At 45.8% G+C, this 14769-nt stretch overlaps 1 protein-coding gene across 1 annotated transcript in view; it reads left to right on the forward strand.

Annotated features, from left to right (window-relative positions):
* Positions 1-14555, forward strand: part of LOC140719777 (prolyl endopeptidase-like) — a 38553-nt gene extending 23998 nt beyond the window's left edge. Inside the window, exons 10-15 of the mRNA XM_073034645.1 lie at positions 299-402; positions 1612-1748; positions 4565-4659; positions 6923-7054; positions 12011-12167; positions 13537-14555. Coding sequence (XP_072890746.1) covers positions 299-402; positions 1612-1748; positions 4565-4659; positions 6923-7054; positions 12011-12167; positions 13537-13828 — 917 coding nt within the window. The 3' untranslated portion in view covers positions 13829-14555. The remainder of the gene's footprint in view (positions 1-298; positions 403-1611; positions 1749-4564; positions 4660-6922; positions 7055-12010; positions 12168-13536) is intronic.
* The last annotated feature ends 214 nt before the right edge of the window (positions 14556-14769 follow it).

A 14769-nucleotide genomic window follows, 5' to 3' on the forward strand; every position in this document is an offset into this window, starting at 1 on the left:
GTTCATCTTCAAATAGAGGCATTCAACTGAGTCATGTCCATAGAACCAAACCTTTGGTAATGCACCAGTCCCAAGTGCCAAGTGTCAACCTAGGCCAATTGGACCTTGGATCACAAGGCTCTGCCCAACGAGGCATCATTTGATGATAGTTCCATTGGGTAATGTTTATTATCATGGGCTGGAGATCGATGTCCACGTCCTGTGACTGAATAAAAGAGAAGAGAAATTGTTGTTGAGTTTATCCTGAAATGAGTATTCGATGAAAGTTGTTCACAGATTAATTTACGTTCTCTGCCAGGAATCATCTACCACTGTGACCTGACTCAAGAGGTGCTGGAGCCTAAAGTTTTCCGAGAAGTGGAGATCAAAGGATTCAACTTTTCTGATTATCAGACAGTTCAGGTGAGGCAGTAAGATGCTGAGACCAGGTGAATAGGTGCAGGTCCTGGAAGCTTAAGGAAAAGAAAAATCCAGCATTGTGACTGGTTGGGTTTGAGCGCATCACTCGGATATCCACCTGATTCTCTTTCAGTCCTTGAGTGACAGTAGCACTGGTACCTCACAGCTGCAACTACCTAGGTTTAACCCTATCCCTACCTTCGGCGCAGTCTGTGTGTAATTTCTGTTTTCCCTGGGGCCATGTGGGTTTCCTCTGGGAGTTCTAGTTTCCTCCCAAATCCCAACGATGTGTAGGTGGGTGACTCAATCCGAGGGTTGCTAATGAGAATGTGCTGTGTGATTAGTGTGCTTGATGGAGAAAGTGGGCCAAAATTCATGTTTACTCCCTCCATGATTCTTTTGGACCCTCTTGCTGACATAGGCAAGGGCATTCATCTGTACCTCAGCAATAAATGCTGGCCCCACATCCGAGAAGAATGCTTATAATTAACTTAATTATTAAATTGAAACTTCTTGCTCATTGTGGAGACCAGAATGCCCCCAATTTTATGCACAGTGTTTATAGGCCAGCTGATTACAGTGATGAGAGTGCAGTGACTGGACATGGTCATGGCTTAGAAACAGAAGAGATTCCATGTCCATTGACCTCCTTTGTCTGAAAGAGAAGATGTTGGCTGAAGCTGGATCCATCTAGGATCTCCCAACTCATTAACAGCGTCTCGTCATTTAGTAGGAATGTTTAAGTTTAAATTTAGTAGAAATATCAAGTTTAATTATCATTCCTTTAATTATACATGAACGTAGCCAAATGAAACACTGTTCCTCTGGGGCCAAGATGCAAAACACATTACCAACAGCGCACTACAACTAGCACATAGCACATATGGTTATGATTTTTTTTTTTAATGCAGTCATAAAGCAACAAATAATATAGTACAAGTCCCTGAGTGACATGGTTGTAGATAGTCTTGGTCTAGCTATTATATCACTCAACTATCATACACATTTAAGCATTAACCTTTCCACAACATGCTTCCTTTTTACTCAGGGTTGGTCGGGGTCTTGATGGGGCTCTTGCCAAGGAGGGAGTGGGGGGGGGGGGGAGGAAATGCGGGTGAGTTGATGGCAAATAAGGCACGGCCATCTAGATGTTTACTGGTGATGCCTCATTGAGTGCTGGTTCTATCACATCTGCTGCTTTCTCTGGCAAAGGTTTTTTACCCGAGTAAAGATGGGACAAAGATTCCGATGTTCATTGTCCACAAGAAGGGGATAAAACGAGATGGTTCCCACCCACTGTTCCTGTACGGCTATGGAGGGTTCAACATCTCACTGAGTCCATATTACAAGTAAGTTACAGGTCCCACTGAGCTCGCTCGTATGGTTAGACCTGAAATGGCAACTTAACTCAACATGGAACACTGTGCAACCTGCATTGGAGCATGAAGCAGTGTTGGGCAACGGCATACAGAGTAACCTCACCAACAGAGTAGAGTTGACACATGGAGCGGAGCAGTGCAGCATAGCACAGGCCACTCAGCCCATGATGTCCTGCTGACTTTTTTAACCTACTCCAAGACCAATCTGATGCAGGGGTTCCGGGACTTTTATGCCCTGGACCCCTACCGTTAACCAAGGGGTCTGTGGGACCCCAGGTTGGGAAACCCTGATCTAAGCTTACCCGCCCACATAGCCTTCCATTTTTCGTTCATGCATATGCCCATCCAAAAGACTTTTAACTCTCCCCAATGTACCTGCCTCTATCATTACCCTTGGCAGCACGTTCCATGCATCTCCTTGTAAATATAACCTACCTCTGACATACCCCTATACATTCCTCCAATTATCTTAAAGTTATACTCCCCTGTATTGGCCATTTCCACCCTGAGAATAAGCCTGTGGCTGTCTACTCGATCTGTGACTCTTATCATCTTGTACTCCTCTATCAAGTCATCTATCATTCACCTTTCCCTCAGTACTCCTGAGGGAAAAGCCCTAGCTCTCTCAGCCTATACTCATAAGACATGCTCTCTAATCCAGGCAGCATCCTGGTAAACCTCCTCTGCATCTTCTCTAAAGCTTCCACAGCCTTCCCTTAATGAGGTGACTAGAACTGAACACTGTACTCTAAGTGTAATCTAAGCAGAGTTTTATAGACCTGCCAGGCTTTATAGAACGTTACCTTGCAGTTCTTGAACTCAATCCCACAACTAATGAAGGCCAGCACACCGTACATCTTCTTAATCATTCTAACCCATACTCTGCCTTCATTCAACCTTTCAAAGTGTATTGCTTCACACTTCTCCACCTTGAACTCCATCTGCCTCCTGGCTGCCCAGCTCTGCGTCCTATTAGTGTCCCATGGTAACCTGCGACGACCTTCTGCACTATCCACATTATTATTATTATGGCATGTTTTTCTTTTAAAGGCATATATTAGCAGGTTGTGACTGGGTGCCTGGAATTACAGATCAACAGTGTTTTTGCTTTAAACTGGTTTAACTTAAAAAGAATCCTATTTTGACCGAGTAAAGGTCCAAAAGCAGATTTGAAGGATGAGACTGGAGATAAAGGGCTGAATTATAACTGCTAGGTTTAAAGTGACTGAAGGATTCAATTCTGCGAAGAAAGGATGTATTTCACATGGTGGGAAAGTTCAGGACAAGGGTATCAAATCCTTAATTTTAAAGCTAGGTTGTTTGAGAGCAAAAGCAGGAGCTAATACCCAGTTACATCGTACTATCGTGTATAGGTACATAATGTGCAGTAATAAAGAATCTGGTTTGATTACTTCCTCTCTGGCAAAGGGGCTGTAAGCCGAATGGTGGAGCCCTCTAATGGCAGGTTAGAGAAATGCGCTGGATTTCTTCATGTGTCCCAGCAACGTTTTTCACTCAATTAAAAATCACAAAGATCAATTATTTTGGCATTCATCTGATGTTTTTTTTGGAAGCTTCATCGGATTTAAAATATATCAGAATATCCTGAGGGCATTAAGGAGGCTGCAGAATTTTTTCACTCACTAATTAAAAATTAACAGCTTAAATATGTCATTTGAATGTAGTTTCAATCATCAGTTATAATCAACATATTATCCTCCCTAACTTCCATCATCTCCAAAGAGATCCTACCACCAGACACATCTGTACCTTCCCCCACTAATCTCCCTCCCAGAAATTATCCCTGCAAGTAGGCAAAGAGCCACTCCTGCCCAGTCAGCTGCTCCCTCACCTCCACTCAGGGCCCCAAACAATTCTTCCAGGTAAGGCAAGCATTCACCTGCAAATTCTTTCTTGTGAAATGCAGCCTCCTCTACGTTGGTGAGACCTGTTGTCAATTGGGGTCCACTTCACCAAACACCTCCACTCCAGCCGCCATGGATGGATCTTCCCGACAGCCAAACATTTTAATTCTGATACCCATTTGTGTTCCGACATGTCGATCCAAGGCCTCTTCTTGTGCAACACCTGAGTAGCCTTCAACCTGATGACATGAATGTCGATTTCACCTTGCAATAAAAAAGTTCCCTCCCCTTCCCCTCTTCTTCTATTCCCCACCCTGGCATCCTACCCCTTCTCACCTGTCTATCACCTCTCCCTGGGTGCCTTCCTCCTTCCCTTTCTCCCATGGTCCACTCTACTCTCCTATCAGATTCCTTCCTCTCCAGTCCTTTACCTTTCCCACCCACCTGGCTTACCTGTCACCTCACTATTCTCCTTCCCCTCCCTCCTCTTAATCTGGCATCTCTCACTTTCCTTTCCAGTCCTGAAGAAGGGTTTCAGCCTGCAATGTCGACTGTTTATTCATTTCCATAGATGCTGCTTGACCTGCTGAGTTCCTCCCACAAAATGTTGGAGGGACTCAGCAGGCCAGGTAGCATCTATGGAAAAAAGTACAGTCGACGTTTTGGGTCGAAACCCTGCTGACTTACTCCAGCGTTTTGTGTTGTTGCTCGGATTTCCAGCATCTGTAGATTTTCTCCTATTTGTGTTGTGTGTGTTGCATCAATTATACTTATTGATCGGCTCAAGATCTTCAAATCCAAGTGACCTACTTGCCTTTGAAAGTGTAGATTCTTATATGGTTACCTAAAATAGTTCAAGCACCTGTGGTTAGATCTGCAATTCCTGTCGTTTGTTTAATTGCTGCTCTGCTGTGCTTCCAGTGTGGCGTATCTGATATATATCAGGCACCTGGGCGGGATCCTTGCTGTGGCTAATCTACGAGGAGGTGGGGAGTATGGCGAAACTTGGCATCAAGGTAGGAAACTTTGAATCTTCACTTCAGCTGTTTTTCTTGTAATTCGGTACATGGAGCTGGTTGAAAGAATACAATGTATCTTCTTGACTATACTAAAAGTCTGAATGTATTCTCCTGAGAAAGTGAATCAGAATGAGAATCAGGTTATTTATTTATTAATCAGGTCCTGTTGAAGTGTCTCGGCCTGAAAGGTCAACTGTTTAGTCATCTCCATAGATGCTGCCCGACCTGCTGAGTACTGTGTGTGTGTGTGTGTGTGTGTGTGTGTGTGTGTGTGTGTGTGTGTGTGTGTGTGTGTGTGTGTGTGTGTGTGTGTGTGTGTGTGTGTGTGTGTGTGTGTGTGTGTGTGTGTGTGTGTGTGTGTGTTTGCCTGCGATTTCCACCATCTGCAGATTTTCTTGTGTTATTTATTTATTTGTTTGTTTGTTTGTTGAGATTTGGCGCAGAATGGGCTCTTTCAGCCTGTTGAGCCACCCCCACCCCCACTATTTAATCCTAGCCTCATCACGGACAAAATGCAATGATGAATGATCATCAACCTGTACGTCCTTGGACTGTAGGAGGGGGAAACCAGAGCAAACCACATCACAGGGAGAACAGACAAACTCCTCACAGACAGTGTCGGGAATTGAAGCCGGATCGCCTGCACTGTAAAGCGTTGTGCTAACCACTACGTTAATATCACTGGCAAATGTCATGAAGTATCTGTTACACATCAGCAGTACACTGTAATACACGATGCTGAGATACATCCTCGAATGCGCCGGGACACGTCAGCAGTGATGTAACCTGGCGTCATTGAGTGTTTCGGGTCTTTCAAAATCAGACACTCTTGCCAGGCGACCCAACCAGGGTTGATTGGGTCCTGGCTTGTGTCCCAGGAGGACTGGTCCATGGGTCACATCTCTTGATCCATGGTCATCTGGAGGCTCGCTCAGCAGTCTTGGTGACGGTCCAGCTGGCTCTTTTCTTTGTAGCTCCTGTATTGCAAAGGAGAGAGTAGACTGCTACATCCCACCTCTATAGGCTCACATCGTGCCCTCCACCCCATCCCTGCCACTGTTCCACCACACCAAATGACAATAAGTATATAAAAAACATAAAGTCAAATTAAACAAGTAGTGCAAAGAGAGAGGGAAAGGTACTGAGATAGTTTTCATGGGCCCGTACTTTCATATCGGAACAGTGGTCTTAAACCATCAGATCAATCTAGAAATCATCAAATCCAAACAGCCTAGGAAGGAAATTTCCCATCCTTGCCTTGTTAGGCTCTTACCTGTGCTTGCACTGGTTGCATTACTCACATCCATTGGAGCTCTGGTCATCATTAGTGCATCTGCTTGATTCCAAAATGTTTGACTTAGTCTCAGTCCTTCAGAATAAAGGGGTGGATTCGTATTCTGAAAGCACTGCGTGGGTGCAAATGTGCCGTTGAATGTTAGCTCAGGGGATAGAGACGAGATTCACATCCTGAGTAGCACACACGAAGTTCTGGAGGAACTCAGCAGGTCAGACCTCATCCATAGACAGCTGACATTTCAGGCCGAGACCCTTCATCAGGACTGGAAAGGAAGGGGAAAGATGCCAGGATAAAAAGTAAGGGAAGGGAAAGGAGGAAAGGCTAGAAGGTGATGGGTGAAGCCAGGTGGGTAGGAAAGGTAAAGGGCTGGAGAAGAAGGAATCTGATAGGAGAAGAGAGTGGACCACGGGAGAAAGGAAAGGAGTGGCACCCGGTGGAAGTGATCAGCAGGTGAGGAGAAGAGGTAAGAAGCCATAGTGGAGAATGGAAGAAGAGGGAAAGGGGAGGGAGAGGGAGGGGAGGGATTTCTCCTTCTTTTCACTGGAGGTGAGGAGAAGAGGTAAGAAGCCATAGTGGAGAATGGAAGAAGAGGGAAAGGGGAGGGAGAGGGAGGGGAGGGATTTCTCCTTCTTTTCACTGGAAGGAGAAATCAATGTTTATGCCATCAGATTGGACGCCACCAAAACGGTATATGAGGTATTCCCTCCTCCACCCTGAGAGTCGCCTCATCGTGCATGGCAGAAGGGGGGGCATGGATTAACGTTGGACTGGGAATGGGGTATGAATTAAGATGGTTGGCCACCGGGAAATTCCACTTTTTCCAGCATCTCTCGTGTTCTTAACTCATCTTATTGAGAATGCACCTCCTGATCCCTCACTCTGAAACTGAGCGACACCAGTTCGGTGCCAGACTTGTCTCCACTCCACATCCGATGAACTTTTGTCTTCTTTTTTTCTCTGCAGCCGGGATTCTGGGCAACAAGCAGAACGGCTTTGATGATTTCCAGAGTGCAGCAGAGTACCTGATCCAGGAAGGGTTCACCTGCCGCGAGAAGCTGACGATCAACGGAGGCTCGAACGGCGGCCTGCTTGTCGGTAAGGCAAACATTCTTGTGCAAGAGCCGCATTGATCAGTGGACTGTCTGACTGGGATACTGGGCTCCTTGGCACTGTGCTGTAACAGTGGCCAAAATACCATGTCTATAGAATGAGAGCCAAGTACAAGATTCTGCCCCAGGGTGCTTGTCTCAGTACGCCATGTCTGAGCGTCAGTGGACCTTGTTTACATGGATTTTCAGAAGCCCTTTGGCAAGGTTCCGCACGTGAGATTGCTTAACAAAAGGGGAGCTCCTGCCATTACAGGTAGTGTGGATAGAAGATTGGCTGACTGGCAGGAGGCAAAGAGAGGGAATAAAGGGGGCCTTTTCTGCTTGGATGCCAGTGATTAGTGCAGTTGATGTTGGGACTGCTTCTTTTCACGTTATACGGCCCGCTGATCGGCAAACTGCGCTGCATGGTCACGTGGGTGTTAATGGGCCACACGGGCCTCATGGGCTTCGAGGGCCTGTTCCTATGCTGTACTGTGTCTAATTAAAAATACAAACAATTAATACAATTGATTAACTCTTGCCTTGGGGGGCAAAGAGCTTCCGCATTATATTGGATATAATAGGAAGCACATATTTAATTCCTGTAATCTGAGAGCTCGAATTATGGAGAAAGGGGATGGAAGTTCTGTTTGACAGGGCTAATCAGTAGTGTGTGGAGAGGCCTAAGTGATGACACAAAGATTGGGGGTGTAGCGGGCAGTAAGGAAGACGATCATGGCTTGCAGTGGGATCTGGACCAGCTGGAAAAATAGGCTGAAAAATGGCAGATGAAATTTAATGCAGACAAGTGCGAGGTGCTGCCCCAAATAGGGTAGGTCTTACACAGTGAATGGTAGGGCACTGAGGAATGTGGGAGAACAAAGGGATCTGGGTATACAAGTCCATAATTTGTTGAAAGTGGCGTCACAGGTAGATAGGTTGTAAAGAAAGCTTTTGTCACATTGGCCTTCATAAATCAAAGTATTGAGTACAGGAGATATAATGTTGAAGTTGTATAAGACATTGGTGAGGCCTAATTTGGAGTATTGTGTGCAGTTTTGGTCACCTACCTACAGGAAAGATGTAAACAAGGTTGAAAGAATACAACGAAAATTTACAAGGATGTTGCTGGGTCTGGAGGACCTGAGTTATATGAAAAGATTGAATAGACAATAGGTGCAGACGTAGACCATTCGGCCCTTCGAGCCTGCACCACCATTTTGAGATCATGGCTGATCAACTACTATCAATACCCGGTTCCTGCCTTGTCCCCATATCCCTTGATTCCCCTATCCTTAAGATACCTATCTAGCTCCTTCTTGAAAGCATCCAGAGAATTAGCCTCCACTGCCTTCCGAGGCAGTGCTTTCCAGACCCCCACAACTCTCTGGGAGAAGAAGTTTTTCCTTAACTCTGTCCTAAATGACCTACCCCTTATTCTCAAACCATGCCCTCTGGTACTGGACTCTCCCAGCATCTGGAACATATTTCCTGCCTCTATCTTGTCCAATCCCTTAATAATCTTATATGTTGCAATCAGATCCCCTCTCAATCTCCTTAACTCCAGCGTGTACAAGCCCAGTCTCTCTAACCTCTCTGCGTAAGACAGTCCGGACATCCCAGGAATTAACCTTGTGAATCTACGCTGCACTTCCTCTACAGCCAGGATGTCCTTCCTTAACCCTGGAGACCAAAACTGTACACGATACTTCAGGTGTGGTCTCACCAGGGCCCTGTACAAATGCAAAAGGAGTTCCTTGCTCTTGTACTCAATTCCCTTTGTAATAAAGGCCAACATTCCATTAGCCTTCTTCACTGCCTGCTGCACTTGCTCATTCACCTTCAGTGACTGATGAACAAGGACTCCTAGATCTCTTTGTATTTCTCCCTTACCTAACTCTACACCATTCAGATAATAATATGCCTTCCTGTTCTTACTCCCAAAGTGGATAACCTCACACTTATTCACATTAAACGTCATCTCCCAAGTATCTGCCCACTCACTCAACCTATCCAAGTCACCCTGAATTCTCCTAACATCCTCATCACATGTCACACTGCCACCCAGCTTAGTATCATCAGCAAACTTGCTGATGTTATTCTCAATGCCTTCATCTAAATCGTTGATGTAAATCGTAAACAGCGAATAGGTTCGGTCTTTTATTCCTTGGAATGTAGAAGATTGAGAGAAGACTTGATAGGGGTATACAAAATTATGAGGGGTATCGATAGGGTAAATGCACGCAGGCTTTTACCACTGAGGTTGGGTGGAACTACAACCAGAGGTCGTGGGTTAAGGGTGAAAGATGAAAAGTTTAAGGGGAACATGAGGGAAAACATCACTCAGAGGATCGAGAGAGTGTGGCATGGGCTGCCAGCGCAAGTTGTGCACGCGAGCTTGATTTTAATGTTTACGATAAGTCTGGATAGGTACATGGATGGTAGAGGTATGGAAGGCTGCGGTTCCAGTGGAAGTCATAGAAACATAGAAAACCTACAGCCCACAGAGCTGTGCCGAGCATGTCCTTACCTTAGAAATTACCAAGGGTTACCCTTAGCCCTCTATTTTTCTGAGCTCCATGTACCTGTCCAGGAGTCTCTTCAAAGACCCTGTTGTATCCGCCTCCACCACCATCGCCGGTAGCCCATTCCACACACTCACCACTCTCTGCGTAAAACAACTTACCCCTGACATCTCCTCTGTACCTACTTCCAAGCTCCTTAAAACTCTGTCCTCTCGTGCTAGTCATTTCAACCCTGGGAAAAAGCATTGACTATCCACATGATCAATGCCTCTCATCATCTTATACACCTCTATCAGGTCACCTCTTATCCTCCATCGCTCCAAGGAAAAAAGGCCGAGTTCACTCAACCTATTCTCGTAGGGCATGCTCCCCAATCCAGGCAACATCCTTGTAAATCTCCTCTGTATCCTTTCTATGGTTTCCACATCCTTCCTGTAGTGAGGCAACTAGAACTGGGCACAGTACTCCAAGTGGGGTCTGACCAGGGTCCTATATAGCTGCAACATTACCTCTCGGCTCCTAAACTCAGTCCCACGATACATAAAGGCCAATGCACCGTATGCTTTCTTAACCACAGAGTCTGCCTGCGCAGCTGCTTTGAGTGCCCTATGGACTGAGACCCCAAGAACCCTCTGATCCTCCACATTGCCAAGAGTCTTACCATTAATATTATATTCTATCATCATATTTGACCTACCAAAATGAACCACCTTACACTTATCTGGGTTGAACTCCATCTGCCACTTCTCAGCCCAGTTTTGCATCCCATCAATGTCCCACTGTAACCCCTGACAGCCCCTCCGCACTATCCACAATACCTCCCACCTTAGTGTCATCAGAAAATTTACTAACCCATCCCTCCACTTCTTTATCTTCTTCATGATAAAACTGTCCCAGAACAGATCACTGAGGTGCACCAGTGGTCACCAGCCTCCATGCAGAATATGACTGGTCTACAACCACTCTTTGCCTTCTGTGGGCAAGCCAGTTCTGGATCCACAAAGCAATGTCCCCTTGGATCCCATGCCTCCTTACTTTCTCAATAAGTGTTGCATGGGGTACCTTGCCAAATGCCTTGCTGAAATCCATATACACTACATCTACTGCTCTTCCTTCATCAAAGTGTTTAGTCACATCCTCAAAAAATTCAATCAGGCTCATAAGGCACAACCTGCCTTTCACAAAGCCATGTTGACTATTCCTAATCACATTATGGCTCTCCAAATGTTCATAAATCCTGCCTCTCGGGATCTTCTCCATCAACTTACCAACCACTGAAGTAAGACTCACTGGTCTATAATTTTCTGGGCTATTTCTACTCTCTTTCTTGAATAATGGAACGTCAGCAACCCTCCAATCCTCCGGAACCTCTCCCGTCCCCATTGATGATGCAAAGATCATCACCAGAGGCTCAGCAATCTCCTCCCTCGTCTCCCACAGTAGCCTGGGGTATATCTCATCCGGTCCCAGTGACTTATCCAACTTGATGCTTTCCAAAAGCTCCAGCACCTCCTCTTTCTTAATATCTACGTGCTCAAGCTTTTCAGTCGATGGAAGTAGGCAGTTTAAATAGTTTGGCGCAGACTAACTGGGCCTGCTTCTGTGCTGTATCTTTTCTGTGAGTCTACAGAGATGGTCAGTTCATGGGTTATCACCAGGCCATGTCCTCAGAGTGTGTTTAGAGTTCTCCAACATGGCCTGGCAGGCAGTTGTTATCAAAATATAATTGTGTGTTGCCATAGTGAAGAGGAAGTGTTATAGTGAGCACGTATTCAGGGTAAGGACAAGGAGATCATACAGGTGGGAAGGAGGCCAGCTGAACACTGGAAGCTCAGTGTGACAGGGAGCAGATGCAAAAATCCGGAGTTATTTCAGAGGACATTGTGAACTAAGATGGATGGGGGTGGCTTGGTAATGAGATGCTTACAGCTCGGGACGTCAGAGTTCAGAGTTCAATTCCGACATCATCCGTAAGGAGTCCTCCCCGTAGAATGGGTGGGTTTTCCCCAGGCTGTCCCATTTCCTCCTACAGTCCAAAGATGTACTGGGTAGGTTAGTTGGTCATTGTAAACTGTCCCGTGATTAGGTTAGGGTTAAATCAGGGGTTGTCTGGGGCAATGCTGCTCGAAGGGCCTAAAATAAATAAGTATAGTACTCCAAGTTTTGAAAATTGGAAGTTGTGTACTGTATATCCAGGTCATTACTGTATGTGAAGAATAACAGAGGCCCTAGTACCAACCCTGAGCAACTCACCGTACACTTCCCTACTGGCAAGAACAAACATCAGTACAATTTCTCACTGAAGGGCCAGAACGGCCTATTCTGTGCTATATCTCAATAACTAGATAGGTAGATTTTGTGAAAGGGTGTGATTGTTCAAATGTCTCTGTCATTAGCTTCAGTGGTGTGTAGGTTTACGACTGCCATCTTTCCCACAGCTGCCTGTGTGAACCAACGGCCCGATCTGTTTGGCTGCGCAGTCATTGAAGTGGGGGTGTTGGACATGCTCCAGTTTCACAAGTTCACCATTGGTCACGCCTGGACCACTGACTATGGCTGTTCTGACAAGAAGGAAGAGTTTGAGTGGCTGATTAAGTGAGTAAACACTTCCTCCCTCATATTACTGAATCTCAGTCAGAATCTGGCTTACTATCACTGCCACACGTTGTGAAATTTGTCGTTTTGCGGCAGCGGTACAGTGCAAGACAAAAAACATCATAAGTTACAGTGACAGTGGTAAGAGCGATGCTGTTATAGTTCGGGCCGTTTTGGGGTTTGGAGTTCAATGCCAGCACTCTCCTGTACGTCCTCCTCCCGTGACTTATCCCCGGGTGCTCATTTCCTCCCACAGTCTAAAGACGTACTGGATAGGTTAATTAGTCATTGTAAATTGTCCAGTGATTAGGTTAGGGTTAATCGGAGTTGCTGGTTCAAAGGGCCGACTCTCCACTATATCGCTAAATAAATAAATAGACACATGCATACGTACTGTATGTTGTGTAAAAGCCATAATGAGGTAGGGTTCATGACTCAGACCATTCAGAAATCTGATGGCAGAGGGGAAGAAACTGTTCTTAAAATACTGAGTATGGCTCTTCACATTTCTGTGCCTGCTCCTCGTTGACAGTAATGTGAAGAGTGAATGTCTGAATGGTGAGGGTATTTAATGATGAATGCTGCCCTCTAGAGGCACTGCCCCTTGAAGATGTCCTCAGTGGGAGGGAGGGTTGTGCCAGTGAAGAACCTTCTGAGTCTACGACCCCCTGAAGGGTCACCTTGTAGTCCAGTGTGTGCAGGCTTCACACCAGGCAGTGATGCAAGCAGTCAAGAATGTTCCCTACCGTACGTCTGTAGAAATTTGCAAGTCTTTGGCGACATACAAAATCTCCCCAAACTCCTAATGACATGAAACCACTGGTGCACCTTCTTCACGACTTCATCAACGTGTTGGGCCCAGGATCGATCTTCTGAGATCTTGACACCCAGGAGCTTGAAGCTGCTCACCCTTTCCACTGAGGACTGGTGTGTGTTCCCCTGAACAAGAGTGGGGGTGGTAGTGTTGACACATTTCATTGAATATGCACCACCCACTGCACGGAATAGCTTCGTGTCCATTAATAGTGCAGTGGAATTTCAGGTCAGCACTTTGTCACGGACGCCAGCTCCTGTGGGTGTACAGTTCCTTAACTGATGTTCTTCATTCACTGGTGCACACTTCCATGGCCACAGACTTGATAGACTCCAGTTCCACAAGCCTTGGACAGCGAGTTTCAACACAGTTCCTCCATGGAGATCGTAGTCATCGCTGGAGCTGGTATTTGCTCCATCTCCTGTACCAACGTCCAGATTCGTGATTGTTTTATTCACTTGTCCACTCACCCTACAGCTGGTTATAAAGCTCTTGCAAAATAAGAGTGGTAGTGGAGAAGAAATCTTCTAATAATGTGTATTTTTCCTCCATCAGATATTCTCCCCTCCACAACATCAAGGTCCCAGAGGGAGGTAACCAGTACCCTGCCACGCTGTTGCTAACTGCTGATCACGACGACCGAGTAGTGCCCCTTCACTCTCTGAAATACATCGCCACATTGCAGCACACAGTGGGCCGCAGTCCCAATCAGAAGAACCTTCTCCTGATACGTATCGATACCAAGTCAGGCCACGGGGCTGGGAAACCAACTAGCAAGGTAATTGAGGAAGAGTCAGACATCCTTGCCTTCATTGCTGAAACCTTGAAGCTAGACTGGCTGGAATGAGGGAGATCTTAAGACATGATCATTAAGGCTGACCACAATGTTAATCGGTCAGTATTAGGTTCTTAGACATTCTTTCTTTTCTACGTTGATCACACAGTTAGCACAACACTATTACAGCTCGGGGGAGCTCTGGAGTTCAGTTCTGGCACCCTTCTGTCAGGAGTCGATGTATGTCCTCCCCATGGAGCGTGTGGGTTTTCCTCGGATGCTATGGTTTCTTCCCACAGTCCGAGGTCGTGCCGGTACTGTACCGTATTGCGCTGTAAACTGTCCCGTGATTAGGCTAGGGTTGTGGGGTTGAAGGGCCTACACCACACTAAATAAATTTCCTGAGCTGGGTTTCAATTCCCTAAGCCAATTGGAAGGAACCTCTCAGGTTACATGGCAGTCTCGATGTTCTGAACGTTTGACCACTCTAACAGGCAGCTGAAACCATGGGGCTCTCTCTCACTGCGAGAGATATTGCATATCTATATTAGTTATGAGCACATTAGGCTCGATCAATTTCACCATTCCCCCACTCCTGCCTCTGCAAGTTAACCCCTCGTGTTTGGTTTCAGCGGTGGGAAGTTTCCGCTCCCTCTAAATGTTCTTGTTCAGAGATCACCGCTTGTCCAGAGTATGTGAAATACTTTGCAATATTGGTTATGTATACGTGTAGCCGCCTTTCAATTTTTGCCACATTCATTTCAATGAATCCTTAAATAAAGTACATGCTGTGTGGGGGTATTGTGGGTCTTTTTTTTTACATAGAAGCTGATCTGGATCTGAAAAATGTTGCTGAAAAGGTGGTGGAGAGATTACAACATTCAAGAAGCAGCTAGACCAATACAATCACCAGGGCCTAAACTGGGTTTCTTGCCTTGTGGCTGCCTGTAAGTGGATGAATCTCAAGGTTGTATAAATTTATACGTTCTTTGATAGTAAATGTACCTTCAATC

This window comes from Hemitrygon akajei, chromosome 32, assembly GCF_048418815.1.
Source record: "Hemitrygon akajei chromosome 32, sHemAka1.3, whole genome shotgun sequence".
Lineage (NCBI taxonomy): Eukaryota > Metazoa > Chordata > Chondrichthyes > Myliobatiformes > Dasyatidae > Hemitrygon > Hemitrygon akajei.